The following is a 14,742-nucleotide window of genomic DNA, read 5'->3' as shown; positions in this document are numbered from 1 at the left end:
GTTCAATATGACGTCGGTCCACCCTTTGCAGCTAGAACAGCTTCAACTCTTCTGGGAAGGCTGTCCACAAGGTTTAGGAGTGTGTTTATGGGAATTTTTGACCATTCTTCCAGAAGCGCATTTGTGAGGTTGCACACTGATGTTGGACGAGAAGGCCTGGCTCTCAGTCTCCGCTCTAATTCATCCCAAAGGTGTTCTATCGGGTTGAGGTCAGGACTCTGTGCAGGCCAGTCAAGTTCATCCACACCAGACTCTGTCATCCATGTCTTTATGGACCTTGCTTTGTGCACTGGTGCACAGTCATGTTGGAAGAGGAAGGGGCCAGCTCCAAACTGTTCCCACAAAGTTGGGAGCATGGAATTGTCCAAAATGTCTTGGTATGCTGAAGCATTCAGAGTTCCTTTCACTGGAACTAAGGGGCCAAGCCCAGCTCCTGAAAAACAACCCCACACCATAATCCCCCCTCCACCAAACTTTACACTTGGCACAATGCAGTCAGACAAGTATCGTTCTCCTGGCAACCGCCAAACCCAGACCCGTCCATCAGATTGCCAGATGGAGAAGCGCGATTCGTCACTCCAGAGAACGCGTCTCCACTGCTCTAGAGTCCAGTGGCGGCGTGCTTTACACCACCGCATCCGACGCTTTGCATTGCACTTGGTGATGTATGGCTTGGATGCAGCTGCTCGACCATGGAAACCCATTCCATGAAGCTCTCTGCGCACTGTTCTTGAGCTAATCTGAAGGCCACATGAAGTTTGGAGGTCTGTAGTGATTGACTCTGCAGAAAGTTGGCGACCTCTTCGCACTATGCGCGTCAGCATCCGCTGACCCCGCTCCGTCAGTTTACGTGGCCTACCACTTCGTGGCTGAGTTGCTGTCGTTCCCAAACACTTCCATTTTCTTATAATACAGCTGACAGTTGACTGTGGAATATTTAGGAGCGAGGAAATTTCACGACTGGATTTGTTGCACAGGTGGCATCCTATCACAGTTCCACGCTGGAATTCACTGAGCTCCTGAGAGCGACCCATTCTTTCACAAATGTTTGTAAAAACAGTCTGCATGCCTAGGTGCTTGAATTTATACACCTGTGGCCATGGAAGTGATTGGAACACCTGATTCCAATAATATGGATGGGTGAGCAAATACTTTTGGCAATATAGTGTATATATATATATATATATATATATATATGGACCAAGAGGCCAGAATGAACATATTATCAAATACTTTTAGTATTTTTTAACACTTGAAAACAACACCTGCAACAAATGAGCCCGCCTTTAAAATAAACTCCATCACAAATATAGAAAAACATTTAAAATTTTCAAGTGTAAAGACTTTATTTTTCAAAGCAGGTTCCACAGAACAAAGCCCAGTACTGTTGGTAATATGACATACAGTAACAATGCACCTAAATGCAAATGGCCTGAGTACCGACTCGGATCACTGACACACACACAGCTTCCTCATTTCCACAACGCTTAAAACTCTTGGGGTTCATTCTAACCGATGCGTTTCTGCTTCTCTTGGCCTTTAACCCAAAGCTCTGATCCGTTTATCGTCATCAAAACATACAGATCAAACAGAACAAACGCCTGCAGGTAAACTAAAAGGCAGAGTTGATGCAAGAGCAGATGGTCAAAAAAATAAACTTGTCTTTCATTAGCTTTCAGTTGTGCTCAATTAAATTGACCCCATTTATTAAATTTAAAATCTTTGTGCAACATTTTTAAGACAAACAGAAAAAGACTCCATTTATCAGCAAGTTTTAAAAGTCTGAATATTTTTTTCTAAAATAGACATAATCAATGCATCTCTACGAATAGTATTTCAAAGTTTTCACACAAACCCAGGTGTGTCCTGTGCCACCATAAACAGAAAGAAGTATTATATAGTTTGAAAATTGAGTTAAGTAGTCATAAGTAGACCAATCATATAGGATTAACAATAATAAACCCCCCTCATTTAAAAAGGAAATGTTTTAAGAGCGTATATAGGGCCATGGGACAGTTATTAAGCACATTTTTGGTCCTGAGAATCATTATTAGAACAATTCCACCACTGAAGGCTGCACAAGAAATACATTCACCATTTGATCAGTAGAAGTTTCCACAAAGGCATTTTTTGGTTATTTGTAAAGGAACTTCATTAGTGACATTTAAAAAGAGCATCTTTGTTTTTTTTTGTGGTTATAAATCAGACGAGCAGCTAGGAAATCTCAAAATGCACTTCTAACGTTCTTTGTGGTCAAAAAAATAATGAGCTGTTCTAAAAAGCTCAAAAAACGTCTTGTTTTAAAGTCCACAAGAGGTAGTAGAAGTGGCTCATGTAAACAGTACGCAGAGCAGCCATGTTGTCAAAAGCAACTGCAATTTACACTACTGACGCACATTTTTTTCCATCTGTTGGAGAAACAGCTGCTTTTAGATCGCACACTCCAGTAAAGACAATCACAGATATTAGACATTGTTCCTAAACAGTGGTATTCTCAACAAAGGCATCTGATTGGGTTCGAATACTTTCATCAAAAACACAACATAAAAAAATAAAAACATAGATTTCATTTCCACTTTGTGCATCTTTAATGATTGGATTTGTAGGAAAATGATATATATGGTTTATAAAAAAGCGTTGCCCTGAATGGGTCACCACTTTTCCCTGAACTCCTGTATCGAAAGGTTTGCCTCCATCTCAGGAAGACGGAAATATCAGTTTCTCGAATAATCAACTTCCAGCATAATCTGTATTAACGTTTTTTTTTTCAGCTTCATAATATTCAGATCGTAAAACTCAGGACAGCGTAGAAGTGCAGAAGAGTATGTTAATTTTCCAGAAACCAAGCTTCCCATTTTAAACATGCCTCCTTAGAGGATTTATGGACTTAATTTCAAATAGCTGGAAGGGGGAAAATATCCAACAAAAAAATGCACTAATTTCTTTCTTTTTCTTGTTTGGAAATTTGTAACCTAACATAAAACCCCTCCTGGAGTCTATAACCATTTAGAGCTGCTGCCTCACTTAAAAATGCAGATTGTTTATTTTCACTTTTATGTCAGAATTTCTGGGCCCTAAAAAAAAAAAATATATACTTTTTTTTTTTTTTTTTTTTTAGCTAAAGTGTTGTAGAAACTTGGACACAGGCGAATCCACTGCTGGAAGGCAGTGTTGTCAGAGGATTCAGTCCAATTAAAATTGGTTTCATTCTTTCAGCAAGATGACGTCAACATTGTCGTGGACCCCCTGCAGAAGCAGCTCGCCTTGGAAGTCGACCACCTTCTGCTTCTTGGCCGCCTTCAGCGTGCCCACCAACGCCTCGAAGATGTTGGCACAACGGTCGTCGCTAAATAAGACCCCGAACTTCACGCTGGTCTTACCATCTGCATCTAGAAAAAAAAAAAAAAAGGATTTATAGGTAAACTGGATTGAATGTTGACAACTAGGGATGACCTAAAACATTTGTGTTTTCTGGCAACCACGCCAATTGTCTCGGACCAAGGGTAGATGGGGGGCCCTGAATCAGGCCCCAACATCTTTTATCACAAAAATTATTTTTAAAAGATGTTTGCAAGGAAATTGGAGCTTTATTCTTAAGATTCATGAAATATTTTCCTATTATTTCTTTCTTTTGATTATCCACTGCAGTACTGGGAAGCAACCCCACCAGTCATTCCTTCTAACTGGTTTTACCACTGACGCAGTTTCTCTTAAGTTTGTCAAGCTGCTGTATATAAGGCCCCGTCCACACGAAGTCAAAACGAACACGAAACGCTAATATTTTCCAGAACGTTTGTCGTAAAGACGGAGACGTAAAATAAATGTGATCGTCCACACGAATGCATGAAAACGCTGCAAAATGTATGCCAGGCCTGTAAGTGGCGCTGTGGTGCCAAAGCAAAAATAGGCGACGAAATGTTGGGCATGCGCACTAATATTTATACATGGTTGCCCTGCGGGTCCATTTTCATGGTTCAGCCAAATTCAGGTGCTGAACTATGTCATCGATATTGCTCTGTTCTTCCTGGAGATATTCCAGAAGAAGATTCTGTTGTAAGCCCGACAGCAGGGTGAGTAGCATGAGCAGCAACCATTCAACACAGTACGGCGCCATTGTTGTTGTGATACTGTGTCGCGCATGCGTGTTTAGAGGCGACGCTATGACGCATGCGTGTAAGAAAAAAAATGTGGTTAGAGCTTAAAGATGGAAACGCGAAAACGGCGTTTCAAAATCTTCCCACTTTGAAGGCTGAATAAAAAAAAAGATCGTTTACAGACCCCAGAAACACCGGCTTCGTATGGATGAGAGGCTGGTTTGGTGAAAAATTTGTGCGTTTAGGCCAGGGTTTGACTTCGTGTGGACGGGGCCTAAAGCTGGTTGAGACATGAGAATACAGAACCTGAATCTTCCCCTCTGCACACGGTCAGGCAGCAGCTCCATCACTTTAACATGAACAGTAGGGGTGTGCAAAATAGGGGTGTGCAAAATAATCGTGATGATGATGCATCGTGATTCTAATTTTCGTGATCTACTGAATCGATTCTTGATGCCAAGAATCGATTATTAATTAAAAAAAATGAATAAATAAAATTGCATGAATGGTTGGCGAACATCAGCCAAAAACAAGTGTAATACAACTTTCAGTCCAGTAGATGTCGCTGCAAATGTGTTGACGCACGCTGCCGTGTGTCACAAGCATTTCCGGCCGCGGGATACTGTGCCGAGTCATTCAAAAACAAAACATGGAGGAGAAAATATTCCAATGCATCGCAATAATTCAAGTATCATGATGCATCGTGATAGAATCGCATCGTGGCCTGTGAATCGTGATTCGAATCGAATCGTGACTTCTTTGGCAATACCCACCCCTAGTGCAAAATAATCGTCATGATGATGCATCGTGATTCTAATTTTCGTGATCTACTGCATCGATTCTTGACACCAAGTATCGATTATTAATTTTTAAAAATGAATCAATAAAATTGCATGAATGGTTGGCGAACATCAGCCAAAAACAAGTATAATACAACTTCCAGTCCAGTAGATGTCGCTGCAAATGTGTTGACGCACGCTGCCTTGTGTCACAAGCATTTCCGGCCGCGGGATACTGCGCCGAGTCATTCAAAAACAAAACATGGAGGAGAAAATATTACAATGCATCGCAATAATTCAAGTATCGCGATGCATCGTGATAGAATTGCATCGTGGCCTGTGAATCGTGATTCGAATCGAATCGTGACTTCTTTGGCAATACCCACCCCTAATGAACAGTACAGCGGCTCTCACCTGAAGAAGCCGCCTCAAGCCACAGAACAGATTTAGATCAAACACAATGCTTTCAGAGGCCTACAAAAGCCTCTAAAGGTGTTCATAGCTTGTAAGATCTCTGATGGAGCAAAAAACTCAGCAGTTTCTGTCAAGGGTTTGTTCCCCATCTTTGCTAGATGAAGTTATAATAAAGCCTGGACCAATAGTTATTGTTAAGAGGTTGAGATGTGTTGAATTTGAATGTCGTGACTACATGGCACGTCCACGGCTGCAACAATGCTGCGGTGGTAGTCAAAAAATTGACAATACTACTGTCTACAGCCTTAACTGCTTAAGAGAGATTTTGACCAGACATTTTGTGGACCAATTGAAACATGTCACACAAGTAAAAATCTGTAAACAGGATCAAATGCGACTGGAGCAGGTATGGAAAGCCAAATGTGTCGCATATTTAATCAAATAAAAATTGGAAAGATCCATTTGTAAATGTAAACATATAGTTTTTTTTATCCTTAATAAATACTTTTAATTTACTTAATTAACTATTAAATACATTTCTCTTGCTTCCAGAAAAGGTTACTTAAACAATATACCATCTTAGGCAAGACCTCATTGAAAGATTGATTATTCAAGATCTTCCAAAAATAATTAAAAACAATCTTAACTTTTTTTTTGAATGACTATGACCTGGAGACCTTGATGACCTGAACCTTCACCAGCATTATTCAGGACTTATATAGTGTGTGTATATATATATATATATAATAATTGAAAGGCCTTCCCACTCTATAATTCTCTAGATTTTGTCCCAGGCCTGGCCAAGGCTATCAGCTGGCCTGTTTATAACAACGTGCTTAAATGGGATATTATGTGATAGATCAACACAAAGTAGATTATTGTAACCTGGAACACTAGGGAGAAGTTTAAAGCATGGTTAGTTTATTAAAGAACATGTCGTTTTCACCACCTTATGAAACTCTGCTCAATATATTGCACAGAAATGAATAATATATGGCACAGTTAGGGTTGTCAAAAGTGTCTAAACTCAAAAAAGTATCGATACTGAAACGTTGTATCCGGATACAATACTCGTTTTTAAAGGTATCGATACAGTGCTGCCACCTGTGGCACCTAAGCAGTCATTCATCTATAGTGCAGAATAGAGGACAATGCACTTTTCAGTTTCAGACTTTTTTTTTTTGTATAAGGTGCAGCTGCTGAGAATTATTTTTGTTTCTTAACCGGTTTAGCTAGTGTCATTGTTATGTGTGCAAAGCATAGCCAAGGAAGGAACACTTACTTTTAAGTTTTTTATCAAGCTTGCTTAATATTGTGCACCGCAAACAACCTCAAAATATTGTTCTTATTGTTTATTGTATTAATTTATTGTATTTTATTTATTTATGAAAATATTTCTGTAGAATTTTGGAGTCTTTGTTTTTAATCCTTATGGTATCGAAAATGGTATCGAGTATCGAATATTTTCCTTAGTATCGGTATCGAGTTGAAAAGTTTTAGTATTGTGACAACCCTAGGCACAGTTAAAAATTGCAGACAGACAAAGCTGCCCTCTTTAAGAGCCTATAGAATGAATCAGAAAAGCTGGAAAGAGACCTGCTGCAACCCTAGAGGAGCTGCACAGATCCGAAGTTCAGGTAAAAGGAGGCCCCATCATCGGGAAAAAAAAACATCACAAATTTTTTGGCCTACATTAAAAACGGTTTGGTGGAGAACCAAGACTGCCTATAAGCCTGAACGCACCGTCCCATGTCAAAACATGGTGGTGGAAGCAGCATGTTGCGCCAGCCTTAGCTGATAGAAGGATGGATTTAATAAAGAGTAGACCTGGCGAAAGATCTGTTAAAGGTAGAGCAACCTGACAACACAATAGAGATTCACCTTCCGGCATAAAAATATCCAAAAATGTTTACAGAAAGACGAAATAAAAATTTCAGTCTTTAAAAAACTGAAGCTGTATGAAGGACACCTTGGCTTGTAACTGTACTTGCAATGAACAATTGCTCTAAAAATGGGGGATGGTAAACAACTGTATACATTCATCCCTTTGTGTTGATCTCCTATAATAAATCCTAACAAAAAAAAAAAGCAATCACTTTAGTTGTTCCAACATGACAAATCATGAATGAGAGTTATCACAACCACGTGTTTAATAGCTTAAGGCAAATAGATGACTATGTAGGTCATTGAGTTGTGATGCTCTAATCTAGTTATCCAGCAAGGTTGGAAGTGGTATAATAAACTATGAATAGGTGTTAATATCAAAGGATTATTGTTTGCAACACTAAGAAACCTCTGGATCTGGATGGGGGTACGCACATGAGAAGGTAGACGTGTTTTCAGTGCGCTCCTCCGATAAATCGAGTCTTTACTTTACAAAATACTTTGACACCATAAACACCTAGCGGAAAACACAATTTATTCGCTTGGTCGGCGACTATATGTGGAAATGGGTCCAAAAAAGCAAGGGACAATGAAAAAATCTGAAGAGAAAGAGCAGGACGGCGACATGCTAAATGAGCTAACTGCTAATGCCTCAGCAGACACCGCGGCTATCCTCTCCGCTATCGGAGAAATGAGTCGCAAAATGGACGAACGTTTTAACTCAATACAAACTGCTTTGGAAGAGAACCAAACTACCCTGAGAGAACATGGAGAACGCCTGTGCGCCTTGGAAAGTGCTTCCAGCGAACATGACTGCAGGTTGGCAAAAGTGGAGCAACTAGTGTCGAGGCTGGAGGAAGCTAATAAGGCCTTGCATGAGAAAGTTATCGACTTAGAGGCCCGCTCCAGACGTCAGAACATAAAGCTTGTGAATCTGCCGGAGAATGTCGAAGCTGGGAAACCAACTGAATTTGTCTCGAGATTGCTGTCGTTACTTTTCGGACACGAACACTTCCCACAGCCTGTTGAAGTGGATCGGGCGCATAGGCTAGGAAGCCGGCCATTGGATGCTAAAAGGCCCCGTATTATGATAGCAAGGATTCACAATTACCGAGTCAAGGAACGCATCATGCAACTAGCCGCTAAACACTCTCCACTGATGTATCAGGGCCAACGTATCCACATTTTCCCTGACTTCCCAGCAGAGATTGTGAAACGTCGTCAACTCTACGAGGACGCGAGGAAAAAGATTAAAGATGCGGGCCACAGAACGGGGTTCATCTATCCAGCTCGGCTACGCGTTACCCATGGCAACGTAATACACACGTTCAACTCCCCTGAAGAAGCCAACGCTTTCGTGAGAGGCATCATGACTGAAGAGAATAACTGAAGAGAGCTCCAAAGTAGAACAATATTAATTCAGGTTTACACCTTAACTGTGCTATTCACTTTACATCTGCATAAGCACGTTGGAGAGGGATCTCAGGTAATGTTGGAGGTAGATTAAGCACTTTTTTTTTTTTTTCATAAAGATGTTTAAGTTTGAAGAAAAGTTATATACCTATTTCGGTTCCAAGCTTTTTGTGTGCCTTTTTTTCTTTGTTTAATAGTGTTTTGATATTACAATTTATATAAATATGTCGGAGGAATGCAACTTTAGAATAGTTTTTGTGATTCTAACAGCTAAATGGTATAATTGCCACATACACTGTTAGAGGTTACCCCCTTAGATAGATGTTAGGCTGGGTCTGTTTCCTCTACTTTGTTTGGGAAAGTAGGGTAGAAGGGAGGATAGGTTTTTATGTGTGTCTTTTTCAGTTTTTTGTTTGTTATCTGTATTTTTATGGAGTACTAAATTTGTCCGCTCTGCAGAAAATGACCCCTAAAGTTTTTGATGACAAGGGATAACAAGAATGATGAGGGGTTCAAAATGGTTAGCTGGAATATCAGAGGTATGGGTAACCATGTTAAGAGAGCTAAAGTTTTTACACATTTAAAATCTCTTAAGTCTGATATTTCCTTTTTACAGGAAACTCATATCAGGCCTCGTGATCAGACACGTTTGAAATGTAATTGGGCAGGACAGGTATATCAATCAACTTTTTCTAGCAAAGCACGAGGAGTAGCCATAATAATAAAAAAAAATATCCCCTTTCATCACATAAACACAATAAATGATCCTAATGGTAGGTTTTTGATTGTTATTGGGGAGTTGTATTCTCAACATGTCACTCTAGTAAATATATATGGTCCAAATGTAGATGATGCAGGATTTTTTCGTAAAGCTTTTGATAATATACCAGATTTGATAAATACTAATTTAATCATTGCGGGGGACTATAATTTGGTTTTGGATTGGCATATGGACAGATCATCCAGAAGACAACCTGTACCATCAAATGCTTCAGTAACCTTGAATAACTTAATTTCATCTGTTAACCTAGTAGATATTTGGCGATTACAACATCCAAGAGAGAGAGACTACTCTTACTTTTCCAAAATGCATAATTCTTACTCGCGTATTGACTTTTTTCTGTTGGACTCCAAACTTTTACCGAATGTTATTGATAGTAAATATCATAATATTTTGATCTCAGATCATGCGCCCACGAGTATAAATTTAAATTTTAATATTCCAAAACAAAGCTCAACATGGAGATTACAACCATACTTGCTTAATGATATAAATTTTTGTAAATACTTGTCACAGAAAATAGATGATTTCCTAAACACTAATGACACTTTAGATACATCAGATTCAAATTTATGGGAAACATTTAAAGTAGTCATGAGGGGACACATCATTTCATATGAGGCATCGCAAAGAAAAATTAGAAACTCGAGACTGAAGGAGATTAATGACAAGATATCGGAATTAGAAATACGGTATAAAAAAAATATGAATAGTTTTACACTGCAAGAAATTCTTACTCTTAAATATGAATACAATACTATTTTGACAAAGCAAGTAAGTTACCAAATTTCTCAGTTACGAGTGCGTTATTTTGAGCTTGGAGACAAGCCACATACTCTCCTATCTCGACAACTAAGAGGCCAACAGAACAGTAGAGCAATACACAAAATTAGGTCCAACACAGGTGAAATTATTACTACTCCAAAATCTATAAACAAATGTTTCACAGAGTTTTACAAGGAATTATACAGAACAAAAGCACAGGGGAACATAGATTCCTGGCTAGAGGGAGTCCCCATCCCAATGCTTGAGAGTCCTACTCGAAAGGTCTTAAACCAACCACTGACCATGAAAGAGATCTCTGATTCTGTTAAATCGTTCGCCTCTGGGAAAGCCCCAGGTCCAGATGGGTTTGGAGCTGAATTTTATAACAAGTTTGTTGGACAAATATCTCCACTCTTGCATAGGATGCTGCTTCACTCAATGGCTACAAAAACGCTTCCGCCCAGTTTATATGATGCAAACATTGCCCTTATACTCAAACCAGATAGAGACGACACAAACCCTGCATCATATCGCCCTATATCTATGTTGAATCTAGACTGTAAGATTTTTACAAAAATTCTGGCCAACAGACTAAATTCTTGTATTGAATCAATTATACACAAAGATCAAACAGGGTTTATCCCTAACAGACATTCTTTTTTTAATACAAGAAGAGTGCTAAACATCACATATCACAAATTTCCAGCAACGTCAAAACAAACTATACTATATTTAGATGCCGAAAAGGCGTTTGATCAAGTTGAATGGGGGTTTATGTTCAAGGTTCTTGAAAGATTTGGGTTGGGGGAACCCTTTATTTCCTGGGTACACTTAGTTTATATGTACCCGACTGCCTCAGTTGTCACCAATCAAGATAGATCTACTCAATTTTTATTGGAAAGAGGCACACGGCAGGGGTGCCCACTCTCGCCATTGTTATTTGCCCTTGCCATCGAACCCCTAGCCATCAGTATCCGAGAAAACCCAGATATTAAACCCATAACAATTGGAGGAGTTGATCATAAAATATCGTTATACGCTGATGATATTGCCATTTTCTTATCGGATCCTGAGCTCTCAATCCCTACACTATTGGATGTAATAAATGGTTTTGGTGCCGTCTCTGGCTACACTATAAACTGGCAAAAGAGTGATCTCATGATTCTCTCAGCAGATTTAGATCCCGCGTTTCTATCCTCAATTCAGTTCAACATTTCAGATAAAGTTAAATATCTAGGTATCAGAATAACAAAAAATCCAAATTCTCTTTTTAAGTATAATTTTACTGCTAGATTAAACTCCTTAAAAGAGAATATAGAAAAATGGAGAATACTGCCTCTGTCACTTATTGGTCGGATTAATACAATTAAAATGGTTTCCCTCCCGAGATTTACTTATTTATTTCAGAACATTCCAATATATCTCCCAAAAAAATTCTTCAAGCTGATTGATTCGGTTATCCTGCCATTTATCTGGGGCTACAAATCACATAGAATATCAAAAACACATCTTCAACAGCCAAAGAAGTGTGGTGGTTTGGGCCTACCATGTTTCCTACATTATTACTGGGCTGCCAATGCCAGAGTGTTGATATACTGGCAGATGACTCCAGATTTAGCTACTTCAGAAAATGTCCCATCTTGGCTAACAATAGAACATAGCTCAGTTTCAAAATCATCTCTTCAGGCACTTCTTTTTGCATCACCAAGACCCCGGACCTCTACACGAGGAGAACATTTTATCATACAGCAATGTGAGAAAATTTGGTTACAGATTCGAAAATATTGCCAACTTCCTAATCTGTCCATTCATGCTCCAATATGGCATAATCATGCATTTCCTCCGTCGTTTACAGATGCTGTTTTTAGAGAATGGTCCAGTAAAGGTATAGTGTCAATCAAAGACGTATATATAAATAAAAAATTCTGTTCTTTTGAACAATTAGAAGCAAAATACAGTCTACTTAAGAGTCATTTTTTTAGATTTTTACAATTAAGAAATTATGTTAGGGATAATTTGCCAAATTTTGACTCTCTCCCTTTGGATAATGATTTGTTCAAAATCATGCTCGGCCCACCAGAGTCCCAGGGTTTAATTTCCTCATTGGTCCGCTATTTTTTAAGTAAGTCTGAATGTTCAACGTTAAATATAAAGCAAAAGTGGGAGGAGGATCTCAATATTACAATCAAAGACGATGTATGGAGCAGAGCACTGGGTGACATACACTATTGCTCAGTGAACTCAAGATTGCAAGTAATACAATATAAAGTAGTTCATAGGTTACATTACTCAAAAACAAGGTTAAACAAAATTTTCCCACAAACATCACCTCTCTGTGACAGATGTAAAATATGGGACAGCACATTAGCACATCAATTTTGGCTTTGTCCAAATATTCAAGGTTTCTGGACCTCAATATTTGAATGGTACTCTCGCGCCCTTAAAGTTAACATAAAACCCGATCCAGAAACAGCCCTCTTTGGTGTCTCGGACACTCTTAACAAATTGGGTCGTGATGTAACAACAGTGGTCTCCTATGGCATGATGATAGCCAAAAGATGCATATTAAAGCAGTGGAAGGCTGACAGACCACCTAATTTTGAATCTTGGATCAAGGAATTTACAGGAATCTTGCACATAGAAAAAATTAGATTTGATTTAATAAACTGTCCTCAAAAATACTACAAAATTTGGAAACCCATTCTAGAACAATTGAAGCCATAAAGAACCCCTATCCTCCCCTCTTTTCTTTGTTCTACTTTATCTCATTTGTTATGAATAAAGGTGTGGACACTCCTAATTGTTTGGTTGAAACTCCATAAAGTGTGTTTTTTTACTTTCAGTATGTCCAAAGTGTAAATGAACAAATAATTTTTATATAATATTATTTATTGTGTGTCTAATGCTTTTTTTTGTTGTCGTTTTTTTTTTTTTTTTTTTTTTTTTTTTTTTTTTTCTTTTTGTTTGTTTTTTTTTTGTGACAAATGCTAAAGGATTCACTAAAGGACATTAATCATTGTCATGTTTTCGTTATATACCTGTAGAAAATTCTATAAAAATAAATAATAAAAAAAAAAGAAAAAAAAAAAAAAATATTAATCTTTTGTGTAATTCATGTCAAATAAAACGAAAAAATAAATAATTCTAAATAAATATCAGTTATTAAGAAACCTCTGGATGAAACATCAAATCCTGCCATCCCAGCTTTGACTCACTTTGGCTGCCAAGTCGCTGAATCTCCTCCACCAGCAGGTTTATTTCATGTGATACATTCATTGCTGCTAGAAACGGGGGAAACATAAACAGATTAGTGCAAAAACAAACATTAAATGGGATTTTTAAAGAAAACTGGGAGAAAATGTAAACAGCCTTTACATTTATAAAGCAAATATAGATTTTTACAGATGTACTTTTGAGATATGAGTAGATTTGTGTGAAACACTGAGATAAGCACTGAAGACTGCAGAGCTGTAATCAACGTTAACAAGCTGCAACCTGAAGTGATCAGGGCGGACTGTCACTAATGCGGAAATACAGGAGTAGCATTCACGGCTAGCTAAACGGAAGCATCAAATGATTATTTTAGCTCTTTCATTTCCAAAGCAAATATTCATAATAACGTGCGGTTTAATCCATCCAATCTGACCTTTTTTTTCTATGACTTCCGGGTGCAAAAAGGGGATTTATCCGCTTAGTAACTCGATCAAATGATGTGTCGGGTGCGGATGGAGTTTTTTTTCTCTCTCGCTTGAACTGATTTGATGCACGACGGGAAATTTGTTTAATGAGTTTACATGAAAAATACAAAACACGATAGCTATGAACACATTTTACCTATTTAGTAGTACGTTTTCCTGTAGGGAGGTGATGTAGTAGGACTTTCTGAAGAGTCGGCACCCGGTGAGAATATTGCTGCGTTCAGTGGATGCTCGGAAAATTCGCTTACTAAAGTAAACTAGTGAGGTGGAGCAACAACAAAAAAAAAAGGAAAAAAAAATAGACGGCATAGAGACTGACGTTTGTAGTTGTTAAATGATATACAACAATTTAATTGAAAGGTCATTTAATAAAAAATAAGAAACGAGCTGCACCACATTATATCTGTTTCCATCTCCAAGTGAAAGAGATTAAGTGAAGTCGAAAGGAAATGCAACAAATGAAAGGCACTCTGAATTTAACTGGTTAAGGCGCTATAAGGGTAATTCAGTTATGGAACGTTTCGTATAAATAGTAAGAATTGCCAGGCGTACAAATGTAGCCTTTAGAATTGTTCCTTTCCCTTCGAAGCCAAAGGTAACATGAAGGCACCATGATAACCCGCTGTAATGATGGGAATTCAATCTCTTTTCTTGGATCCGACTCATTTGGCTCAGATCTTTCATGCCGAAACATTCATTTAAATCTGGTCTAATAAACCTCCAGGTATGGATGGTAATTTAAAACTCAGACACACAAACTTTTGCAAGCTATCAAAGCAGTTTAAACTCATACTTATAGATCCCCTGTGTACTGTTAAAAGAATATTTCTATTTAAAGTGAATATAAAGGCTTAGAACATTATTGTGTCTCTTTTTCTATGCACTCTCTGAAGCTCTAGGACCCAGGTTGGGGA

At 38.3% G+C, this 14,742-nt stretch overlaps 1 protein-coding gene across 2 annotated transcripts; it reads right to left on the bottom strand.

The window, feature by feature from the left end:
• Positions 1 to 1,324: 1,324 nt before the first annotated feature.
• Positions 1,325 to 14,094, bottom strand: abracl (ABRA C-terminal like). Of its 2 annotated transcripts, none has more exons than XM_038277522.1 (3): positions 13,965 to 14,094; positions 13,346 to 13,411; positions 1,325 to 3,389 (listed from the first exon to the last, which is right to left on the bottom strand). In XM_038277522.1, exons 2-3 carry the CDS (start codon positions 13,404 to 13,406, stop codon positions 3,205 to 3,207), a joined length of 246 nt encoding a protein of 81 aa, XP_038133450.1. In that variant the 5' UTR covers positions 13,407 to 13,411; positions 13,965 to 14,094; the 3' UTR covers positions 1,325 to 3,204. The 2 variants fall into 2 exon arrangements, with proteins under 2 accessions (XP_038133450.1, XP_038133451.1); XM_038277523.1 differs by having other exon boundaries at positions 13,346 to 13,408; positions 13,965 to 14,074.
• Positions 14,095 to 14,742: the final 648 nt, after the last annotated feature.

This window comes from Cyprinodon tularosa, unplaced genomic scaffold (genome assembly GCF_016077235.1).
Source record: "Cyprinodon tularosa strain WSP-4 unplaced genomic scaffold, ASM1607723v1 ctg132, whole genome shotgun sequence".
Taxonomy (NCBI): domain Eukaryota; kingdom Metazoa; phylum Chordata; class Actinopteri; order Cyprinodontiformes; family Cyprinodontidae; genus Cyprinodon; species Cyprinodon tularosa.
The sequence above is the reverse complement of the archived record's forward strand: the minus strand, read 5'-3'. Positions and strand labels throughout refer to the sequence as shown.